At 49.4% G+C, this 22493-nt stretch overlaps 3 protein-coding genes across 3 annotated transcripts in view; 2 read left to right on the forward strand and 1 right to left on the reverse strand.

The window, feature by feature from the left end:
• Positions 1-22493, forward strand: part of LOC310827696 (uncharacterized protein) — a 751453-nt gene that overhangs the window by 494014 nt on the left and 234946 nt on the right. The gene's annotated exons all lie outside the window — the stretch shown is intronic.
• Positions 22-7932, reverse strand: CIB3 (calcium and integrin binding family member 3). The gene is made up of 7 exons (XM_083704377.1): positions 7238-7932; positions 6805-6839; positions 4561-4672; positions 4266-4413; positions 3212-3407; positions 2209-2703; positions 22-2050 (listed from the first exon to the last, which is right to left on the reverse strand). Exons 1-6 carry the CDS (start codon positions 7286-7288, stop codon positions 2682-2684), a joined length of 564 nt encoding a protein of 187 aa, XP_083560503.1. The 5' UTR covers positions 7289-7932; the 3' UTR covers positions 22-2050; positions 2209-2681.
• LOC310828595 (uncharacterized protein) lies at positions 13183-18247 on the forward strand (the record flags this gene model as incomplete). Its single annotated transcript, XM_083706211.1, has 3 exons — positions 13183-14263; positions 14705-14807; positions 17544-18247. The coding sequence occupies exons 1-3, from the start codon at positions 14165-14167 to the stop codon at positions 18245-18247; spliced, it is 906 nt and encodes a 301-aa protein (XP_083562337.1). The 5' UTR covers positions 13183-14164.

Consider the following 22493-nt stretch of genomic DNA (forward strand, 5'->3'; position numbering starts at 1 on the left):
TAGATGATCCTTGGCACCCCCATATGCCTCCCCTTCCTAACCCCATCACTGTTTGAAGATTTATCCTTATTTCCGCTCCTATCCCCCAGTTCTATGCTGCAATCATTTCTTCCAACATTCATCCCCAAGATTTTTAATTTTTGTTCACTAACCCCCCTTATACAGATAAGTGGAAGGTTGGCATCTTGTGGCTGGCAGGGAATCCACGGCTGTTTGCCCTCCCTCCACACACCTCATTCCACTCCTCTTGGCTTTTATGTAACTCTGGCCACTGATCTCTGCTGTAAAAGTGGGTGCAGATTCACCCATTAATTAAGCTTCATTTCTGACATGACCCTGGCGATGGTTCAGGATGCAGGTTTCTAGGCTTGCAGCCGGCCAGCAAGGGGTCCGGTGGCCAGATGTGGACCAGTGAATGGCAGCTGGATCTTGACAGTCTTGTGATGGGCTCCAAGTTCTTGAGTCCAGGGGGTGGGAAGGCAGCCTGTTCTGGGTGGGGCTGCTCTTCCCTGTAAGGAGCAGGATCATAGCTTGGGGAAAGGCCTGGATCCACGTTTGACACTAGAGGTCCAAGTGGCTAGGAGAGCTTGTTCCCAGCTCTGGCCCCTTCTGGACAGAGGGAACTTGGTCACGGTCCTCTCTGCCCTGGCCCCTGACACCTGAGATGCGCATTTTCAGGACCTCTGGCTTGTAATTTCATAGAATCCTAGAGCTGTAGAGTCGGAAGGGACCCTGAGGATCATCTAGTCCAACCCTCTGCAGTGCAGGAATAGGCAGCTGTCCCATATGGGATCAAACCTGCAACCTTGGCATTATCAGCACCACACTCTAAGCAGCTGCTTTTAATACTGAGTTTTGGATCATTGTCATCTGCACTGGCGCCTGCTGGTGATTAAGGGCAGGTGATGAATTTATTTTTTAAATTATTAACACTATTGCTGCTAATCATAATATCATCTGATATCTTCGTAGTTGCAGACAAAATCTCTTTCCACTGAGCACATTTTAATAGCGGTGTATATTTGTTTCTTGCATTTAGAGACCAGTTTGTCTCCTCACTCAAAATTGCCCTGTGAGGTAGGCCAGGCTGGAGTTGCTACATTGGCTGGGGCTGTTAGTGGACCAAATGCCCTCAATGGGCTCTCCCTTGACCATCTCCTCTTGACAGCTGAGGCAGCCAACCAGGCCAGAAGGTCCTTGCTTGAAAAACACACAGCTGCTGGACTCACCCAATTCTACTGAACAGGAATATGAAAGGGAAGTTGATTATAGGAAGGGCTTGGTAGGCCAGCTTCAACGTTTCCTTCGTTTGTTGCAAGTATTTTATTTTCGGTAGCACTCTGTTTTTGCACCTTCACACACACACACACACACACACACACACACAGCACAAAGGCTTCTGTTTCCAAAAAGGACAGGAGGGGGGCACAGTCTGATCTCTCAACCACGTTTCGTTTTTCTCTGTGACGTGGAGGGGAAGATAAAGGAAAAGCAGGACATTCCAGGATCAAATTAGAAACTGGAGTGGCTTCTGTAATTCTGGGACTGTCCCTGGAAAACAGGGACACTTGGAGGTTGTGTGCATCAGATGTATTTTGCCCCTGAATACCAGTTGCTCAGGGTCACCGGTGGGAGTGGGCTGTGGAGCTCTGGTCTCCTTGTAGGCTCTGTCCAGCCACAAGGAAAGCCACACACCAGACAGGGGGTGTTCTGACCCAGCAACAGGGTTCTTCCAATGTCCTTAGTGTTGAATTTTAATTCAATTTACCAAGAAAAACGCACAGAAAAGCTCAAGATACACGCTGATCTACCCACACGTTATCTCTGAGAAATGTAGAAAATAACAGGATATATTTATACAAATTCTTCAGACTTGCACGACCCTTTAAAAATTAGCTGATGAAGGTGAATACATCGAAACAGGGCCCTGTCCTGGTTTCTGATCCATAATTGACCTCTGACTTCTGCTCAGTGATTGAAACTCAGACCTTCACGTCAAACCTGACTATGGACTAACATGAACTTATCTCTACTCAAAACAAAAAAATTCCTTCCAGTAGCACCTTAAAGACCAACTAAGTTAGTTCTTGGTATGAGCTTTCGTGCTAACTTAGTTGGTCTTTAAGGTGCTACTGGAAGGAATTTTTTTGTTTTGACTATGGCAGACCAACACGGCTACCTATCTGTAACTTATCTCTATTCATAAACTCTTATCTCTAATTCTGTAACGAATTATTGTGTTATACATATCCTTATGAGATTGAGTTTGCAATCTCTGTTTGAGTTTGTAATCCTTGTCGGAATACATACTTTTGAATGGATTAGTTTTTGTTAAAACTGACTATTGATTTGCGAGGAGGGACCACTCCCACTACTGAAACTTATATTGGCCTGAGTTCTTGGTGTGCTTTTTTCTTGGAATTTTAATTCAAGGCTGGCTGCCTTTCTGTATGTCAGATTGGGGGAAAAACAGAAACCCGGCTGCGTTGTTATATCAGGTTGGAAAGAGACCCCACCGTGTGTTAAGCAAGAGGCAAAAGGAAGGTCTGCTGCACCCCAGCCCCCCAGCAGGAGCCCTGGGGAGGGAGCTCCAGGCCTCATCCTCTCATCCAGCTCCGGAAGAAGCAGCAGCAGCAGCAGCAAGAGGGTTTCTGGCTCTCGGTGGGTCTCTGGAGTTTGGGTCAGATTCTGATATGAAAAGTGCTGTTGAAAAACAACAAGAACCCTTCAGCATTGGTGACCCACAGTCAGAAAAGGACATCAGCAAAGATGGGGAGTTTAACATGCCAACAACAGCAGGTGGAAGCTGAACTCCAGGCCTCCTCGTGGCTGAGAGAGACTCCAACTAGCTTAGGGGAAAATGTGCCTCTCCTGGCTGAGACGCTTGGCAGCACAGCCAGGGCAGGCTGGGCGATGACGGGCTGCGTGAATCTGTCCTGGGGAGAGAAGGATGCCCAGGCTGAGCTCAGCAGACTGTGTCCGAGAGCAAAAGCCCAGGGCGTCTCACGAGGCTCCTGCTTCATCGCTCTGCATGAGATGGGCAGGATGGGAATGGATGGGAAGAATGCTCAAGGGCAACCTCAGGCTACTCTCACCTCGTTTGGCTTTCTTGGCACCCTCTGCTCTGAGAAAAGTCCCCCCAGAGCTCCTTGTTCCTGAGCCCGACAGCCCAGAGAGGGAAGGAAGGCCACGGCCGGGCAGTTTCCATTACCTGAGAAAGTCAGGCGCTCGAACGATCATGTGCTGGAAGTCTTCCAGGGACAGCTTGCCATCGTTGTCCAAGTCGGCTTCCTCCATCACCTTGTTGCACACCAGGCACACCTCCTCTGGGGTCAACTCTTTGCGGGTCAGCTTGTTCACCGTCTTCTCCAGGTCAGATTTGCAGATGTAGTCATCATCATTGAAATCTGCAGATAGAGAAGCTCCACTGCCTCTGAACTTATGCATGATCCCCTCAGAAGGTCATCTCCCTGCTTTGGCAGGGAGAGTAGTGCCAGAGCCATGGCAGGGAGGCAGGGTGGGGGGAGGCCTGCCTATGGGGGCTGGGGTGGAGGTCCCAATGTTGCTTCAAGCACCTGCCCTCTGGAAATGGGCTTCCTAGGCTCAGCTGCACAGGAGAGTCTGCTGCAGTGTTTGTGGAGCACCCCAAACCACTTCCACACATGCACACACAGTGTGGAGCCTCTGTTTTCAGTGAGATTCCCACTGCCCACTTGCCAGTAACTTCTTGGGCTTCCTTAAATGCTTTTGATAGATCATGGCAGGCAGAAATTCAGGAGGTGCAGTTTCCCCTGTCATTTGATCTCTTGGCTGGTCCAGCTGCCCCTCTGGCCTCTTCTCCTGCCCCCAAGAGCCGCCAATCTCCCTTTCCCATTGCTGGAGTGACTGGCAGCTGGTGAAGTTGTGTGGCAATGCTCCTCTTCAAAGAGCCCATGCCCAGCTCCCAGGACCCCTTCCCTGCAGCTGCCACTCAACATTTTGGAGGGCCTGAAGCTTGAATTGTCATGGGGGGCCCTTTGCAACCAGCAATGAGGACTGGATAACCCATTCAATGGGGTTGTTCCATGACAGATCACTGACTCTCAAACTTTGGGATTGTTGAAATAAATACCAAAAAAAATAGTAATCAATATGACTCAAATCAATGCAACTCAAATTGGGTCTTGTTTTCAGCAATGTAGACTGAAGTCGCTTCTGGGATCCTCTAGGATTAGGAGATTAGCATGATTACCGTACTTTCCTAGTAGATATTCCCCTGACCTCACCGTAGATTTTGAAGGCGTAATAAGCCTTGAGGTCCCGAGGAGCCATTTCACTCATCACCGAGAACATATCCAGGAAGTCATCTAAGGTCATGTTGCCCTCCCCATCCTCGGAGAAGACCTCAGCGATGCGTTGCCGGAATGGGTTGTCCTGAGGAAGGAGATGGGGTGAGAAGGAAACCAGCCCGGCTTCAGGGCCTCCTCCCCATTCCCCCTGGGGCAGCCTCACTTGGAGGGCAGGTGAGACGGCTGGTGCCAGGAACTGAACCCCAGGGCCCCTGCCCGCTTCCTCCTGTACCTTCAGCTCAGGCATGCTGCCAATGAGTTCGTAGGGGAGCTTCACGTTGGGCTTCTTCGTGTAATCGAGCGGGACCAGCTGAGGGGCCAGGTCACGGTACCTGTCAAACAACCTGCAAGCAAGGAAAGGAGTCTTTCTCACCTGTGGGATGCAGGACCAGGTCGTGGAGGAAGGATGTGGCTTCTCTCGAGCATGCTGGACTGGCAGGAGTCAATCGTCACTGAGCAACATGCAAGGCATCATCCAAGATGACTTGCACTGGTCCAAATATCAGGACAGCTCACATCTCTGGCCTTCCCACCAAGCAAGGCAGAAGAAAGAGAGCGTTTGGCCAAGCAGCTCTGAAGGGGCCTCCTTTGCTGCTCTGTTATTTACAGTCAAATGTCTGGAGGCAAGGAGAGGTCAGCAAACCCAAGAAGTCTTCTTCTCACCTGCTGCCTAGAGGAAGCAGCAGGCAGGGGGTGTCCTTCTCCCACAAAAAATAAAAAAAAAGGGCGAGGAAGAACCGATCAAGGCTATGTTAAGAATATGAAAATGTTATGGGGACTCAGACTACCGCAGAAGGGATGTGATGGCTTCACACAGGTCTGTGTGCGAGGGAAGAGAAGGGGGCACAGTTGAGTTTGTTTGGGGGTGGCTGTCTCTGTGTGTGTTTTGCTGATAATTCTGTACATTCAGGTACTTCTTCCCTGCACCACCCCACCAGTTCACAACAGGGAATGCTCCTGCAACCCTCGGCTCATTTACTGAGGTCCAGATCCCTAGACGCCATTGGATGCAGTAGGACCTACTTCCAAGTAAGCGTGCATTGGCACAGGAGGCCTAAGTGATTTTGTGCTCAGTCAGTTTTAAAAGGCATTTACCTGTTTCCATTTCCTAAAAGGTTTTGTCTAGATGTGCTTCTTGTGTTTGCTTTTGGTATGTTGGGTTTCTTACTGCTTTGTTGTTCCGACTTTGTTGTTGGTTGCCTCAAAACAGACATTAAAAAAAAGTCAGGATATAAATCCTAACTAAGCTGGCAGCGTGATCCTTTGCCCCTGCCTGCTCAGAAGCGCAGGCCATTAAACTCGGTGGGATTTCCTCTTGGATTTGCATGCAGAGCACTGCAGCAGAAAGCGCTCACTAGAGGGGAAGTCTAAAAAGTGGGAGTGGGAGTGGGGGGTCTCCTCCTCCTCTGCCTCCTTTTTGCTTCCTTTGTTTACTAGGCAATGGGCTGTCATCAGAGAAAGTGGCAGAGAACAAAGAGGCAGAAGTTTCAAAAGGGCTCCCTATCAATAATGAATGCCTTATTCATGATACAATTATGGTCTTGGCTTCCATTCCAGACATGAAAACATGCCCATACTTAGGTTTCATCAATGCCCCTTTCACTCAGCCTTTGTCCCTTGCTACATGTCACACAGCAAATGGCAGAGGGGAGGGGACGCATTTCTCCTGGGCTGGACGCTCCCCCTGCCTTGCTCTGAGACCCCTCAGCCTGCGGCCCTTGGGTCTCCCTTCCTGGGCACTTTGTTTATCCACTGCATTCGTATATCCCCTTTTCCTTCCGGGTGCTCAAGGCTGTGCAAATGGCTCTCCTATTCTAGCTTCATTACACCCCTGTGAGGTGGGCTAGATGGACAGGGAGAGAGGGGCTGGTAGCTGGATGTGAACTCGCTTCTCCCACGGGGCTCAAACTCTAACCACTCCACCACATTATCTCTGCAGAGTCTCAGCTGGGGGAGCTACAGAGGCCACAAGAACCAAATGGTTTGGAGTTTATTTGGAAGTATTTCGAGTGTTTTGTGCTCAGCTCCTTTCCGCTTTCTCATTTGGAAGTCTCAAAGTTCAAAACTGAATAAACTTACTAAGAAGGAAACTATGACTCCCAAGGGAGTTCTAGCGCCTTCTTCTGCCTCACACACTGGATTGCCCAGTGGCTCAGTTTTGTCGAGCGAGAGTCTTAAAAGGCCCCTTGGAACCCCCTGATTTAGGCTTCTCTGCTGCAGGGACCTGAAACTGATCCTGCCACTCCAGCCCCCTCAGTTCAGCAGAGGGGATTTCCAGAATGCGGAGCTGAAGGGCGAGCGGGGCCAGGCGCATTTCATCGCAAATGGGCATCTGTGAAAGGCAGCCTGGGGAGAGACGGGGAGAGGCCGCTCTGCTTCAGCTGCTGCCGCCTCCCCCCCCCCCCCGCCCGAGCTTTTAACAAAGGATAATTCTGACGCAGGTATTTGGATTCTGTAGCGAAACGCATAATCTCACCTGAGAATTTCTTTCCGTGTGAAGAACGTTGCATCCTGAAACAGAAAAGAAATATGAAATCAGGCACAGAGGGGAGTCTGCGAAGGCTGGAGACCCCCGCCCTGGAGTGATTTCTGATCTTCTCGCAAAAATCCTCTCCTACCCCACCCCCACCCCTGTGCTGTACAGACATTAGCCGTAAAAAATAAGCTCTTTGGATCCAGGAAAAGGCAGGTTGTTGCTGCTTTGACTCCATCTACTGCTGCTGCTTAGGGGCTCCTGCACGGACACACTCCTCGCAGGGCTGCGTTCACACATGGCATTCGCTCTCGTGTGGCTTGTCTGCATGTTGACTTGAAAAAGCAGCCGCTCCCGCTTCCTGCCCGGCATTAGCAAAGCTCTGGTGAGCGCGCAGGCATGGAAGCTCCCGCGCTGCGTCCGCAGGTGCTCTTACCTGATAGGCGTCCAGCTGCTCCGGAGTGAAGATGGTCTGCTTGTTACCCATCTCTGAGCCCTGGGCCCCCTCGTCCCATGGCTCCTGCCCCTGAAGCTGCCTTTCGAGAGAGGCGTCTGGCTGTGGAGGTTAGGAAAAGCTCCAGCAATCGGGCTCTCCGGGAGTGGAGGGGATCAGGTATCGCCCGCTCGCTCGCTCTCCTCCATGGACCTCCGGATCATAATAGAGGCATTTCATCAAATCTTCAGTCCGGAGCCGGCACCAGGTGCATGTCCAGCATCACTCACCTGCTGCCTGCGGCGCGCGCCGGCCCCGGAGGGCTCAGGTTACGCCGTGGATGCCAAGGCCCGCTCCTGGCTCGCTCTGTGCGCAAGGGAAGAAGGGGCTGCTGCGCGCGGACGGAGCGGCTTCAGCTCGGCTCCGTGGCGCGGCCTGGCGGCCTCCCTCCTGCTGCCGGGAGGTCTCCCTGCTTCGCCCTCCGCATCTCCCCAAGTGGACTGGAAGAAAAGTGGCTCTGAGCAGCCAGCCCTGCGTTGCCCCAACCACCCAATGAAAATATGTTCGGCCCCAGAGAGAGATATGGGGAGATGGCGGGAGGGACCTCTCTCTCTCTCTCTCTCTCTCTCTCTCTCTCTCTCTCTCTCTCTCTCTCACACACACACACACACACACACACACACACACTGTCCACATGGCTGTGTATTTGCAGCCAGCAGCCACACATCTGGTTCGCTGAAACAGGGAATTCTAAATCTCTGAAAACGTCAACACGCTTATTTATTTATCTATTTATTTAGTTATTTCATTAAAATGTATACATCACTTGACTGTAAAAAAGAAAGAAAGCTCAAAGCGGTTAGAAAAGAATAAAACAATAAATTTATCAGTAAAGACAGTTCACAACAACTATTTAATGCATTTTAAAAAATCAAAATCAGAGATAAAATAAAGGCAGACTAGAACACACCCCATCAATCTCGATATCCGGCTAGGCTTTTCTAAAGTTGTTGGCCGGAGCTGAAAAGAGCACCTGCCTGATAGGGAGTTTCAAAGTGTAGCTGCCGCTGCAGTAAAATATTGGTTTGTTACGAATGCAGAAGGATGATGTGGGAGTTGTAACTGCGCAAGTTTTGCAGATTGAAGTGATCAAGTGGTCCTATATGGGGCTTGGTGATCTCCCAGCAAGGTCATTGTGGCCAAAACTTGGGCCTTGCCCAGCATTTCTCCCATTGCTGCCACCACAGAGACTTCTGACGGCTCAGCCTCAGACTGATGCTGGCAACTTAAACAGAGACCGATGAGGGCACATGCAGCAGCACAAGGGCGCCTGGCCAGATCACCAGTCAGCATTGTTTGCGTTTGGAACTACAATGGTATCTGATCAGCTTCAAGCCTTTAACTTTCTTTCTTGATTAATGAAAACATTCTTGGCAACCCGCAAGCGTAACATGAGTCCACAGTGTGATGCAGCAGCAAAAAAGGCCAATGCTATTCTTGGCTGCATCAACAGAAGTCTTGTGTTTGGATCAGGGGAAGTCATTGTTGTTGTTTAGTCAATCAGTCGTGTCCACCTCTTCATGACCCCATGGACTAGAGCATGCCAGGCACTCCTGTCTTCCACTGCCTCCCGCAGTTTGGTCAAACTCATGCTGGCAGCTTCGAGAACACTGCCCCACCATCTGCTCCTCTGTCGTCCCCTTCTCCTTGTGCCCTCCATCTTTCCCAACATCAGGGTCTTTTCCAGGGAGTCTTCTCTTCTCATGAGGTGGCCAAAGTCTTGGAGCCTCAGCTTCAGGATCTGTCCTTCCAGTGAGCACTCTGGGCTGATTTCCTTCAGAATGGAGAGGTTTGATCTTCTTGCAGTCCATGGAACTCTCAAGAGTCTCCTCCAGCACCATAATTCAAAAGCATCCATTCTTCGATTGGCCTTCTTTATGGTCCAGCTCTCACTTCCATACATCACTACTGGGAAAACCATAGCTTTAACTATACGGACCTTTGTCGGCAAGGTGATGTTTTTGCTTTTTAAGATGCTGTCTAGGTTTGCCATCACTTTTCTTCCAAGTCATAGTCCGGCTCTATTCTGCCTTGACAGACCACACCTGGAAAACTGTTCTGGGCACCATAATTTAAGAAGGATGTTGACAAGCTGGAAGGCTTGCAGAGGAGGGTGACCAAGAGGATTCAAACTACAAGAAAGAAGATTCCACTTAAACATTAAGACAGTAAGAGCTGTTTGACAGTGGAAGAGACTCCCTCGGAAGGGGGTGGACTCTCCTTCCTTGGAGGTTTTAAAGCAGTGGTTGGATGACCATCTGGCTGGGAAATTTTTTACATAATCCCTGGCTGATGGCTACCCAGCCTCTGATGAAATATGTCCACGGAAGGAGAGTCCACCACTTTCCAAGGGAGCCCCTTACACTGTGAAACAGCCTTTACTGCCACAAAGTTATTTCTGATTCAGGTAGGTAGCCGTGTTAGTCTGACGCAGTAAAAAAAAATTTTTTTTTAATTGTCCAGTAGCACCTTAGAGACCAACTAAGTTTGTTCTGGGTATAAGCTTTCGTGTGCATGCACACTTCTTCAGATACAACTTCTTCTGTTGTATCTTCTTCTTCTCTTGTAAAAAAGGGGGGGACGTGGGTGGCGCTGTGGGTTAAACCACAGAGCGTAGGACTTGCTGATCTAGAAGGTCGGCGGTTCGAATCCCCGTGACGGAGTGAGCTCTTGTTGCTCAGTCCCTGCTCCTGCCAATCTAGCAGTTCGAAAGCACGTCAAAGTGCAAGTAGATAAATAGGTACTGCTCCGGCGGGAAGGTAAATGGCTTTTCTGTGCGCTGCTCTGGTTCGCCAGAAGCGGCTTAGTCATGCTGGCCACATGACCCAGAAGCTGTACGCCAGCTCCCTTGGCCAGTAAAGCGAGATGAGCGCCGCAACCCCAGAGTCGGCCACGACTGGACCTAATGGTCAGGGGTCCCTAAGGTGATACTGGAAAGTTTTTTAAGGTTATTCCTGTTTGTTTTAAACCATATTATTGGGCGGTGGGGTAGTGGTGTCAGTCTGTATCACAACCGAGTGCCTTCTGATTCCTGGGTCCAGCAAGGGTGAAATTCTAATGGAAGACTCCATTGTTGAAGGAGACAGGCAAGTTCGCTGCTGAGTTAATGGTCCTAAGTACTGCCATTACTATAACAAAGGACGTTTCTCTGTGTGAGGGGGCAAATGGGTGCCCCCCCCACCTGGCTGGTGGTGAGAAAGACAAAGGCCAGAGCTGTGTGGGTGAGATGGGCTGGGGGCAGGCAGCAACTAGAGACAGATCCATGCTGAATTCTTGCTAGAATCCAGGATTGTGGCAATGGGAAAAGCAAGACCTTCTGGGGTGCTGTGAGCCCCTCCATCTTAGGCTCAGGTTGTCTCTATGTGCAAATAAACCCTATATCCTGAGAACAGAGCCTGGAACCCCAGGAATCTCGCACTGTTGGGAGACTGGGGTGGTCAGCAATAGCATAGATGGAAGGGGAGGCTTCTGGATGACATTATTATTATTATTTATTAAATTTCTATATGGTCCTTCACGGTTTACAATATAAAGCCACAAAAAGACATGCCATAAAAACAAACATTCCTTCCCCAGCTGGTTTTGTGGCGCTGCAGCCGGGTGTCCTAAAGAAGGCAAGGCCCCAACAGAGGGTACTTTGGGGGGGGGCAAGGGAGGCCATGCCTCTGAAAGGGCAGGTTCGAGTGTTGAGGGCAGGCGTCTCTTTTAAGCAAACTTCCTATTAGGAAAATGTACATATCTCAACACGTGTTTGTAAGGTTGTAAGAATTTCTCAGAAACTGGGGTTCCACATACATGGCTACCAAGGTGCCAAGACAACCCCCCCTTTTGAAGTAAGTACTGCTATTGAAAGTTTATTTTACATAGGATACAATAAAATTCAAACCATAGCAAAGACAATAAAAGCATTATTAGCAGCTCTCCTCTGCCAAAGATCACATTTTGACGTTTCAACTTGCGCAACAGCTCCCCCTGCAGGAGCGTCCGCTGGTACTGCAGGCACGCAAGCAAAAAGACGCCGCTCCCATTTTCTTGTAAGCCGCCCGGAGCGTGAGAGAAATGCTCCACCTATGGCGCGCACCTCGGCTTTTATGAATGAAAAGGTACGATTCATGAATGAAAGCCGGGCCCAGATATTATGCGGAGTGGAGAAGAGGTAGTTCGGCCATGTTTCGGCCCTGGCTGACCTCAGAGACACTTCTCGAGTAGCCAGGAACTCCTGGACGGGCTGCTGATGGGTCACCACTCTGCAAACTGGGTGGGAGAGTATTTGTCAAAAAGGGGAAAGTCTTTTGTTTATGAATGGGGGAAGGTTGGTGTCAAAGGACTCCGGGCCAGAGTATTTGCCTCCCGGCTCTCCTCTCGCGGGGAGGGGGCGTGTCTGGCGCGCAGGGGGCGGGGCGTGAGAAGCCAAAGGCGCGTGGGTGGTCTCGGCGGGTCCGGAGCTGGATCCTCCTCGGACCGGGGGAGCTGCCTCCCTCCCTGGTGCTGCGGGGCAAGCCCCTTGCTGTGGTTCGGAGGAGCCTTTCCCTGGGCAGGAGGGAAGGAGTCGCCTGTTTTGGAGCCCTGGCTGTGATGGCGCTGCGAGGTATTCCTTTTCTTTCCCTCCTTTTTCACTTTTAACTCACTGTAACATATATGCACAAGGGAAAGAGGTTTTGACTGGTTTTAGGTAGTTTTGCAGGGTGCCTCCGTGCGCCCCTTTCAAAGTGTTTTGACGAGCTTTTATTGAGAGAGTTCTGAAGGAGCGAGGCGAGGAGCCATTTATTGCCCCCGGGCGGCATCGTGGCCCCGCAGGGAGGGGGGAGGGCAAAGGGGGGATACCCGGGGGCAGCCAGCGGGGGGAGAGGGGTGCTTCCGTGGCCAGCAGCACCAGGAGGGCCCAGCGGGGGAACGACGACGGGACCCCCGTGTCTTAGGACGTGGGGAGCGGCAGAAGAAGGGGGAAGGTTCAAGCGGAGCTTGGATGGCCATCTGCGTCGTGTGACCTCGTAGAGATTCCTGCATTGCAAAGGGCGGGCCAAAGAAAAAATTGCTCCTTTTCCTTTATGGGGTATCCAGGAGCCCGTATAGAGTCCTTACACAGGATCCCTATCGGAAGGAGAAAATAACAGAGGCCATCCAGAGACTATTGAGAAGCAAAGCAGCTGGTAAGCCTAGTCTTTATTAAAGCTGTTGCAACAGGGTCCCCCACTTCCCCCACGCAGGAGGGAGGAGGAACCCAGAACAATGGTGTCCAGGCTCTTATATAGACTTTTGAAACTGCCCACCCTGTAGCCAGAGACCACCCCCAAAACATCATACATACATCACAGAAAGAGGCAGTCTACAGCAGAGATCCTGTCTGCCAGGATACCTGACAATGGTCACTGATTGCTTTAACTGGACAGCCCAGCCATTCTTTTGTGATGGTAAATACTTTAATTCCTGAATCCAGGTCACAGGCTCACCCTATTCAGGCACAAATATGCCCTTAAGGCCGATAAGCAAAAGACAATGCAGAGTATTCCCCCCTTGTCTTCCTCCTTGCAGAAAATTTTTGAGGTCAGTTTGGGGGAGTCAAAATGGTTTCAGGATTGCTCTCCTCTACTATTTCAGACATGTGGTTTATATACTTATGTATGTGTTTGCCTTTAAATTTATGAACATGTGTGTGTGTGTGTGTGTGTGTATGAATGAGACCTTAGAATTCCTGTAACACTACAATTCAGTTATCAGCTTTCCTGCTCCTTGCAGAGGCTTTCTCCTGCCACCAAACCTCTCCTCCAGTTTCTGGCCAAGGGAGGGAGCAGTTCAGAAGGCATAAAGAGCCCTTCCCTGCCACCCATAAAACTTCTCTAGGTGTGTGCAATATACTGCGGTCCTCCTGCACTGGATTCCTAGAAAGGACAGGAAATAAAGGTGGAGGCGGCAGGTCCTCCAGAGCAAAATCCTTTCTCTTCCAAGTCCCTTCCTGCAAGGGAAGTGGCTTTTGCCTCTCTGTTGTGCAAGTGAAGCCTCCGTGGTGCCTTCTGGGATTTGGCGAGTCTCCTCTCTTCCCCCTAATAAGGAAAAATTCTGGGGTGAGAGACTACTCAACAGCCCAGCTTGTCCATGAAGTCAGTAAAGGAAGGAAATTTGAGCCAAGTAATTTGGAGCAAAACAGCGGTCAGTAGACCATGATCTTTATTGTTGCGCAACAGGTTCCCACAGGAGCAAGAACCCTGACTTTTAAAACTTCCCATGATATCCCAGAATACAGTTCGTACAGCATCATTGATACATCATCACTGACATGTCACAAAAGGAGAGGAGTACAGAGGGATTGAAAATTAGGGTAGGCAAAACATGTCCAGGCATGTCACTGGGTCCAAAATTAGCATACGCAGGCATGTCCCAGCACCTCTTAAGTAGCCATCACCAAAGAACAATAGAACTCTTTACATATCCTTGTCCTGGGGCAAGTCTGGGGATGAGCTCTTGGGATTCTATGGTCAGCTATCAGCATGCCAATTGCCACCCTTGGGCACTCCCTGGGTGGGGTGTTGTGTATGTGCCCTCAGTTTGAGGGATAATGGCGGGAGAGAAAGGTAAAAGGAGTCCTTTCCTCTAAGGGCAAAAATGGCCTTGGAATGGAGGAAATTGGTGCAGGGGTTGATTTTATATAGCTTGGTATCTTCCCTAAGCTGTCAAGTCGAAAGGGTACATTCAGGCACAATATTTGTAACATTGTAACAAGTGTAAAGATGTGCCCCCCTGTCATTTCCATAATACCCCACAGGGGGCCTGGGGTAGAATGGGGGTCCCAGAGGTGCAGGGCACATACAAAACTTGGCAGAAGATCAAGGGATTCATTCTGATCTCTTGGAGGATTCCTGAGAGCCTAGTTGGATGAGCAAGACTCAGCTGACCCGAAGCAGAAAGAGGCCATGCCCTACAAATTGGGAACAGTGGGGAATTTTTGGGAAAACTCTATGCAGAAGATCCTGGGTAAGGAGGACACCCTTAGCTCAGATGCACAGATCCAGCAGTTCTGTTAAGAGGAAGCCACCTCACCTTACCTCGCCTTCTGAATGTTGCTTGTGTTATTTATCAGTTGTTGCAGTTTTATTTGTATACTGGTCTTTGAATGGTAAAATAGGCTTCTAAAACAGTGGCTAGGATTCACGTCACCAGCCTCATCAGTTGCAAAATGGCGCTTCCCCCTGCCCCGCCCTCATGTACCCATTGATGTTGGCTTTAGAACATCAAGTGGTTCCACCCCAGAAATGGAACACAGGGAGAGGAGAGAGGGGATGCTTTCATCTGGCAAACTGGAATGCCACACATAATGTGGAGTTCCACCACTGTAATTAATGCCCATCATTAAAATACACAATTGTTAACGGATTTGTGCTGTCTAAGAGGAGAACTTTTCCCTTTTTCTGTTAGGCTCCAATGTGCTTTGAAGATATAGCTGTTCATTTCACAGATGAGGAGTGGACTCTGCATAAGGAAGTCATGGAGGAGCATAATGGGATCATGGACTCTACCAGTAAGTCTCCCTGTTTGATCATAATATCTGCTTTGAAATTCAATACATATCTACATGTGATGAAGTTCCACTAATTTGATGGGGCTCAATATTGCTGCCTACAACACCTGGAATTCTAACATCCCACTGCTCACCTTGAATGGAGGGCTGTTTACTGTTTTGTCTGCGAATATTCTTATTCTTATTTATTCCATGTATAGACAGCCCTATATGCGGAAGTCTCAGGGCAGTTCACAAACAAGACCACAACATAAAAACAAACCAAAAACAATACCCCCCCCACAAAAAAACCCCAAAAGAGGCTTATTCTAAAAGGGTGTTGGATGTCAATAAGATCAACCAAAGGTCTGGTTAAAAAGGAACATTTTTGCCTGGTGCCTAAAGGTATATAATGAAGGCACCAGGTGAACTTACCTGGGGAGAGCATTCCACAAAGAGAGAGCCACTGCAGAGAAGGCCTGTTCTCATGTTGCCACCCTCTGGACCTCTCAAGGAGGAGGCACACAAAGAAGGGCCTCGGAAGATGATCTCAGTGTCCAGGTAGGTTCATATGGAAACAGGTGGTCCTTGAGATATTGTGGTCCTGAGCTGCTTAAGGCTTTATAGGTCAAAACCAGCACTTTGAATTGGGCCAAAAAACTAATTGGTAGCCAGTGCAGTCGGACCAGGATCGGTGTAATAGGCTCAAACTGTCTTGCTCCGCTGAGCAACCTGGCTGCTGAATTCTGCACCAGCTGAAGTTTCCAAACCGTCTTCAGAGGCAGCCCTATGTAGAACGCATTGCAGTAATCTAACCTTGAGGTTGCCAGAGCATAGGGAACAGAAGTCAGACTCTCCCTGTCCAGATAGGGGCGTAGCTGGGCCACCAACTGAAGATGATGCAAGGCACTCGGGGCCACTGAGGCCACCTGAGCCTCGAACGACAGCAAAGGATCCAGGAGGACCCCAAAGCTATGAGCCTGCTCCTTCAGAGGAAGTGTAACCCCATCAAGAGCAGGTGGCCTTCCAGCCATCTGGTCTAGGGTACCACCCACTAACAGAGCCCCAGTCGTATCTGGATTGTGTTTACTGGATTGAGCATACTGCTGACAACATGCGCCAAACCTCCAGATAACCCCACCCAGAAGTTTAATGTAGATGTTAAACAACATGGGGGATAGGATTGAGCCCTGCGGAACCCCACATTGATGGTTCCATGGGGCTGAAAATTATTCCCCAAGTAACACCCTCTGGGAACGACCATCCAAGTAGGACTGGAACCACCTCAAAGTGGTGCCGCTCACCCCTAGTTTGGAGAGTCACTTCAAAAGGATACCATGGTCGATGGTATCGAAAGCTGCTGAGAGGTCAAGAAGACTTAACAGGGATATGTTTCCCTTGTCTCTCTCTTGACAGAGGTCCAGTTACAGATAGGTAGCCGTGTTGGTCTGCCATAGTCAAAACAAAGCAAAAATTCCCCTTCCAGTAGCACCTTAAAGACCAACTAAGTTAGTTCTTGGTATGAGCTTTCGTGTATCTGAAAAAGTGTGCATGCATTGTTTTGACAGAGGTCATCATTCACGGTGACCAAAGCAGTTTCTGTGCCAAAACTGGGCCTAAACCCCGATTGAAATGGATCCAGAAAATCAGTTTCTTCCAAAAGCTCCTGGATCTGGTCTATGACCACTCGCTCTAGAACCTTGTCCAGGAAAGGGAGATTAGCAAATGGCCGGTAGTTAGTTAGGTTTTCTGAATCCAGGAGAGGCTTCTTAAGGAGTGGTTTTACCACTGGCTCCTTCAAACAGGCAGGGACTACCCCCTCTCATAAAGAAGCATTGATAATCTCCCTGGCCTAGCCAGCTGTTGCCTCCCTGCTGGTTTTTATCAGCCAAGATGAGCAAGAGCCCAATTGGTCACCCTGACGGATCCAAGCACCTTGTCCACACCCTCGAGCCTTAGCAACTGAAACTGAGCCAAAACAACAGGCCTAGACTGTGCTCTGGACACCCCTCCAGTTATGCTTTTTAGGCCTGATCAGGCTGGTCTGAACTGCCCAGGCCTTTTTAAATGTAAGCTTCAAAGTAGTTAGGGATGTTGAAGTAGCTTCTGTCAGGTTCTTTGTTATCGGAGATGGAGGGGATGCCATGATTGGGTCAAACAAAATCCATCACACAAAAGAGCTTGGCTTTAAGAATCTCAAGTTCCCATAAGTATTATGTTATGGCCAGTTAACAAAGGCAGTGAACCCTGCAAGAAGACATCGCATCTAATGCCCCTCAGTTTAATAATAATAATAATAATAATAATAATAATAATAATAATAATAATTTATTTATACCCCGCCCATCTGGCTGGGCCTCCCCAGCCACTCTGGGCGGCTTCCATAAAAACCAAAAATACAGTAAAATATCACACGTTAAAAACTTCCCTGAACAGGGCTGCCTTAAGATGTCTTCTGAATGTCAGGTAGTTGTTTATCGCTTTGACATCTGCTGGAAGGGCATTCCACAGGGCGGGCGCCACTACCGAGAAGGCCCTCTGCCTGGTTCCCTGTAGCTTTGCTTCTCGCAATGAGGGAACCGCCAGAAGGCACTCGGTGCTGGACCTCAGCGTCCAGGCAGAATGATGGGGGTGGAGACGCTCCTTCAGGTATACTCTCTATCAAAATCCTCTATCAAAATCATTCATTAGCATTGTTCAATAACTGAGGGCTCCATTTCTTCCTAGGACTATAATCTGTTACTCCCTTCATTGTAGGTGGTGATGAATTGGACATTAAGAACAAGGGAAACCACGGCAAAGTCCACAAAGTGGAGAAACCATATAAGTATTCAGAGTATGACGAGAACTTCATTCAGAGCTCCCGTTGCAATCAAACAAATTCCATTGGGAAGAAATCCTATCAGTGCTTGGAATGTGGAAAGAGCTTCAGTAAGAAGGGCACACTCATAGTCCATCAAAGAATTCATACAGAGGAGAAACCATATCAGTGCCTTGAATGTGGAAAGAGCTTCATCCAAAAGGGAAGTCTCACTTCCCATCATAAAATTCATACAGGGGAGAAACCGTATCAGTGCTTGGAATGTGGAAAGAGGTTCAGTCAGAGTGCCAATCTCACAACCCATCAAAGAATTCATACAGAGGAGAAACCATATCAGTGCTTGGAATGTGGTAAGAGCTTCACCCAAAAGGGAAATTTCACTTCCCATCAAAGAATTCATACAGGGGAGAAACCATATCAGTGCTTGGAATGTGGAAAAAGCTTCCGTAAGAACTGCCATCTCACTGCCCATCAAAGAATTCATACAGGGGAGAAACCATATCAGTGCTTGGAATGTGGAAAAAGCTTCACCCAAAGGGGAAGTCTCACTTCCCATCAAAGAATTCATACAGAGGAGAAACCATATCAGTGCATGGAATGTGGTAAGAGCTTCAGTGAGAAGCAAACACTTAAAAGGTAAAGGTAAAGGTACCCCTGCCCGTACGGGCCAGTCTTGACAGACTCTGGGGTTGTGCGCCCATCTCACTTAAGAGGCCAGGGGCCAGCGCTGTCCGGAGACACTTCCGGGTCACGTGGCCAGCGTGACATCGCTGCTCTGGCGAGCCAGAGCCGCACACGGAAACGCCGTTTACCTTCCCGCTGGTAAGCGGTCCCTATTTATCTACTTGCACCCGGAGGTGCTTTCGAACTGCTAGGTTGGCAGGCGCTGGGACCGAGCAGCAGGAGCGCACCCCGCCACAGGGATTCGAACCGCCGACCTTTCGATCAGCAAGTCCTAGGCACTGAGGCTTTAACCCACAGCGCCACCTATGTCCCTGCAAACACTTATAGACCATCAAAGAACTCATACAGGGGAGAAACGACATCAGTGCCTGGAATGTGGTAAGAGCTTTGCCCAAAAGGGAAGTTTCACTTGCCATCAAAGAATCTATACAGGGGAGAAACCATATCAGTGCCTGGAATGTGGAAAGAGCTTTATCCAAAAGGGAAGTTTCACTTCCCATCAAAGAATTCATACAGGGGAGAAACTGTATCAGTGCTTGGAATGTGGAAAGAGGTTCAGTCAGAGTGCCCATCTCACAACCCATCAAAGAATTCATACAGAGGAGAAACCGTATCAGTGCTTGGAATGTGGAAAGAGCTTCACCCAAAAGGGAAATTTCACTTCCCATCAAAGAATTCATACAGGGGAGAAACCATATCAGTGCTTGGATTGTGGAAAGAGCTTCAGTCGGAACTGCCATCTCACTGCCCATCAAGTAATTCATACAGGGGAGAAACCGTATCAGTGCTTGGAATGTGGAAAAAGCTTCACCCAAAGGGGAAGTCTCACTTCCCATCAAAGAACTCATACAGGGGAGAAACCATATCAGTGCTTGGAATGTGGAAAGAGCTTCACCAAAAAGGGAAGTCTCACTTCCCATCAAAGAATTCATACAGAGGAGAAACCATATCAGTGCATGGAATGTGGTAAGAGCTTAAGTGAGAAGCACACACTTATAGACCATCAAAGAACTCATACAGGGGAGAAACCATATCAGTGCTTGGAATGTGGAAAGAGCTTCACCAAAAAGGGAAGTCTCACTTCCCATCAAAGAATTCATACAGAGGAGAAACCATATCAGTGCATGGAATGTGGTAAGAGCTTCAGTGAGAAGCACAGACTTATAGACCATCAAAGAATTCATACAGGGGAGAAACCGTATCAGTGCTTGGAATGTGGAAAGAGATTCCGTCATAGGTCCAATCTTTCTTCCCATCATAAAATTCATACAGGGGAAAAACCGTATCAGTGCTTGGAATGTGGAAAAAGTTTCAGTCACAGCACCAGTCTCACTTCTCATCACAGAATTCATACAGGGGGGAGTGACCATTTAAATGCTTGAAACATGGGAGTTACTTTATGGAAGCACAAAGTTTCATTGAAATGAAAGCAGTGGAAAGAGGTTCAGTCCCAACACCCATCTCACTTCCCATCAAATAAGCCACAGTGGGCATAACCATAGAAATGGGTATCTACAAATTTAATTTTAGGAGATTGTGATTTCTCTGCAGGCAAGGATTGCAATAGTGTTCATGTCCTTCAGAAACACAGCAAAGAAGTCAATGTTGTCTCTACAACCATGGAGTGAAAAAGCCTTGCTGAAATTGAGATACACTACATCTACAGCATTCCCCTGAACCACCAATGTTGTACCTTTATCATAGTAACCTTTTCCAAATGCTCACTGGCTGACTGTTTATCTTTTCTAGGACCTTTTCCTGGTACCAATGTCAAGCTCACTAGTTTTTCAGTTAATCTAGGTCTTATTTTTCTCCCTTTTTGAAGATGGGAACAACATATTGCCTCCTCCAGTTTGTAGGGACCTCGTTCTCCAGGAATTCTCAAAGATCATAGACAATGGCTCTGAAATTACATCTGCAAGCTCCTTTAATAACCCTTGGATGCAGCTCATCAGGCCCTGGAGATCTGAATTCATTTAAAGTAGCCTGGTGTTCCCTTACTACCTCTTTTCATATATTGGGCTTCAGCTCCCTCTTCACACCATTTATTCTGTTACCACCAGGTTGGGCATCACTTTCCTTTTGGGTAAAGACAGAGGCGAAGAAGGTGTTGAGTAGTTCCACCTTTTCTCTGTCACCCAATAGCATTTCTCCGTGTTCCCCATGCAGACGACCTATCACTTGCTTGTTCTTTCTTTTGCTTCAAACATAGCTGAAAAAAACCTTTTAAAAATAATTTTTAATTTTCCTGCAAGCCTGAGCTCATTCTGAGCTTTAGCCCACCTGCAACTGTATACTCTTTTGTGATTTTCCCTTTCTTAGAAATGCCCTTCTTGAATCTCAGCTGATCTGTAAGCTCCTTATGCAGCCATCCTGGTATCTTCAGATGCCTCCCACTTTTCTTTCTTATTGGAATTGCCTGCATTTGGGCCTTCAATATTTCACCTTTTAGAAACTCATCCATTTTGGACTCCCTTCTCTTTTGAATATTTTTGACCATTGGATCTCACCCAGTGGCTCCTTAAGCTTTATAAGAACCTCTAATTCTTTTTCATTTCTTAACACCTGCATATAAAATTGATAACAAATATTCATGAAAAATAATTGTGGGTGTCAGGACTGCCGCTAGGTCCCAGCTCACAGAGGACCAACGCCCAGTGGATGTTATATACAAAAGTCTTTATTAAAGTTTAGTTTCCATTTCCAAGCTCTGGGCGCGCAGACCCACGTCTCAACGCTAGACCGGCTAAGTCCCCTCTGACTCACTGCTCCACCCACACCAGTTTAAGATTCTAGCCCGGCTCCACCTCTTGCGCTGCTCTTTCCTGCGCTGGGTCCTTCTTCCCTCTGGGGTTCCCTCCTTCCTGGACTCCTCTGTCGCTGAGCCTCCTGAGTCTTGCCCCTCCCTCCGGCGGGCTTTAGGACCTGGCTCCCTTCCCGGGCTCCCCGCTGTGCCGCGCTCCTGTACATTTGAACTTGGCGCGCGCGCCCAGCCGGTGACTTTCCTTCTGACCGTTTCCCCGCTTCCTGATGTGGGTGTTGCCAAACCTGCCTCCTCTCCTCCCTCTGGTGGTGAGGACACTGGTCCTGACTCCTGGGACTCCCCCTCCCCACTGCGCTCTGGTGGAGACGCTGGTCCTGATCTCCAGCTGCTGCTCAGGGACTCCCCGCTGGCCCCTTCCTCCTGGGGCTTCCCCCCTGGACCCCCCTTCACTCTGGCCACCGGCGCTCCCTTCTGTGAGTCCTCCGATTCGCTAGAGAGGCTTGTGGAATAACTCTAGCCACTGTCACTGCCTGCGCCCCCCTCGTACTCCTCCTCCTCACTCTCCATTTGCTCCCCCTCCTGTGTTCAGGATACAGTTCGTCCCCCGAGGCGTGCAGCCATCGTGAGAAGTCCGGAAAGTCCTCCATGGGCTCGTCGACTGCGATTCCCTCCGCTTCCATCTCCTGGGCGGTGTGTTCGAAATCTGAGGCCGCCCCCAAACCACTCACAACCCCTTCTCCCCCTGTCGCCTGAGGTGCCGCCACTTCGCAGGGTCCCTCCGGCACGTCTCTGCGCCATCCCACTTCGGGTTGGTCCTCCCACCAATAAGATCCCCCCGTGCCAAAACCTGAGAGCGATCCCTCTGGGGAGCTGCCTCCCGGAGCCGAGTCCTCCGCTGACGAGAAACCCCGGAAAGTGCTGGCCGAGAGTGTGGGTGTGAACAGACAATCATCGAAAAAGCCCGCCGGCATAGGCTTGTGCGGGAAAAGTGTATGGAATTCTTCCTTGAGCAACTGCTCCTCCAATGCGTAATCCGGCACCCACCTGTTGGCGCTGGCCGGGGTGTCCTCTGTGGCGAGAAGATATTCAATCCCGTCCTCCCCCCACCTTGAGTCCAAAATCTCTGTGGCTTCGTTGAGTGGCCCCCTTCTCGGCGACCCCCCCTTTTTGGGCGCTTCCCTGAGCGGGTCTGGCGCTGTCCCTGGTGCCTGAAACCTGTGGGGCTCTTTGTAGGGTGTGAGCACTGATCTATGAAAGACCGGGTGCATTCTGGACCCCTCCGGGAGTGTTAACCGGAAGGCCACTGGGTTGATCTGCGCCTCTACTTGGTAAGGCCCTAGCTGCTTGTGCCCGAGCTTCTTCTTGGCCAACGATCTGGCCGGAACTGCCTGGGCTGCTAACCAGACCCAGTCTCCTACCCGGATGTCTTCCCCAACCC

Source organism: Podarcis gaigeae, assembly GCF_964106915.1.
Source record: "Podarcis gaigeae genome assembly, chromosome: 12".
NCBI lineage: Eukaryota > Metazoa > Chordata > Lepidosauria > Squamata > Lacertidae > Podarcis > Podarcis gaigeae.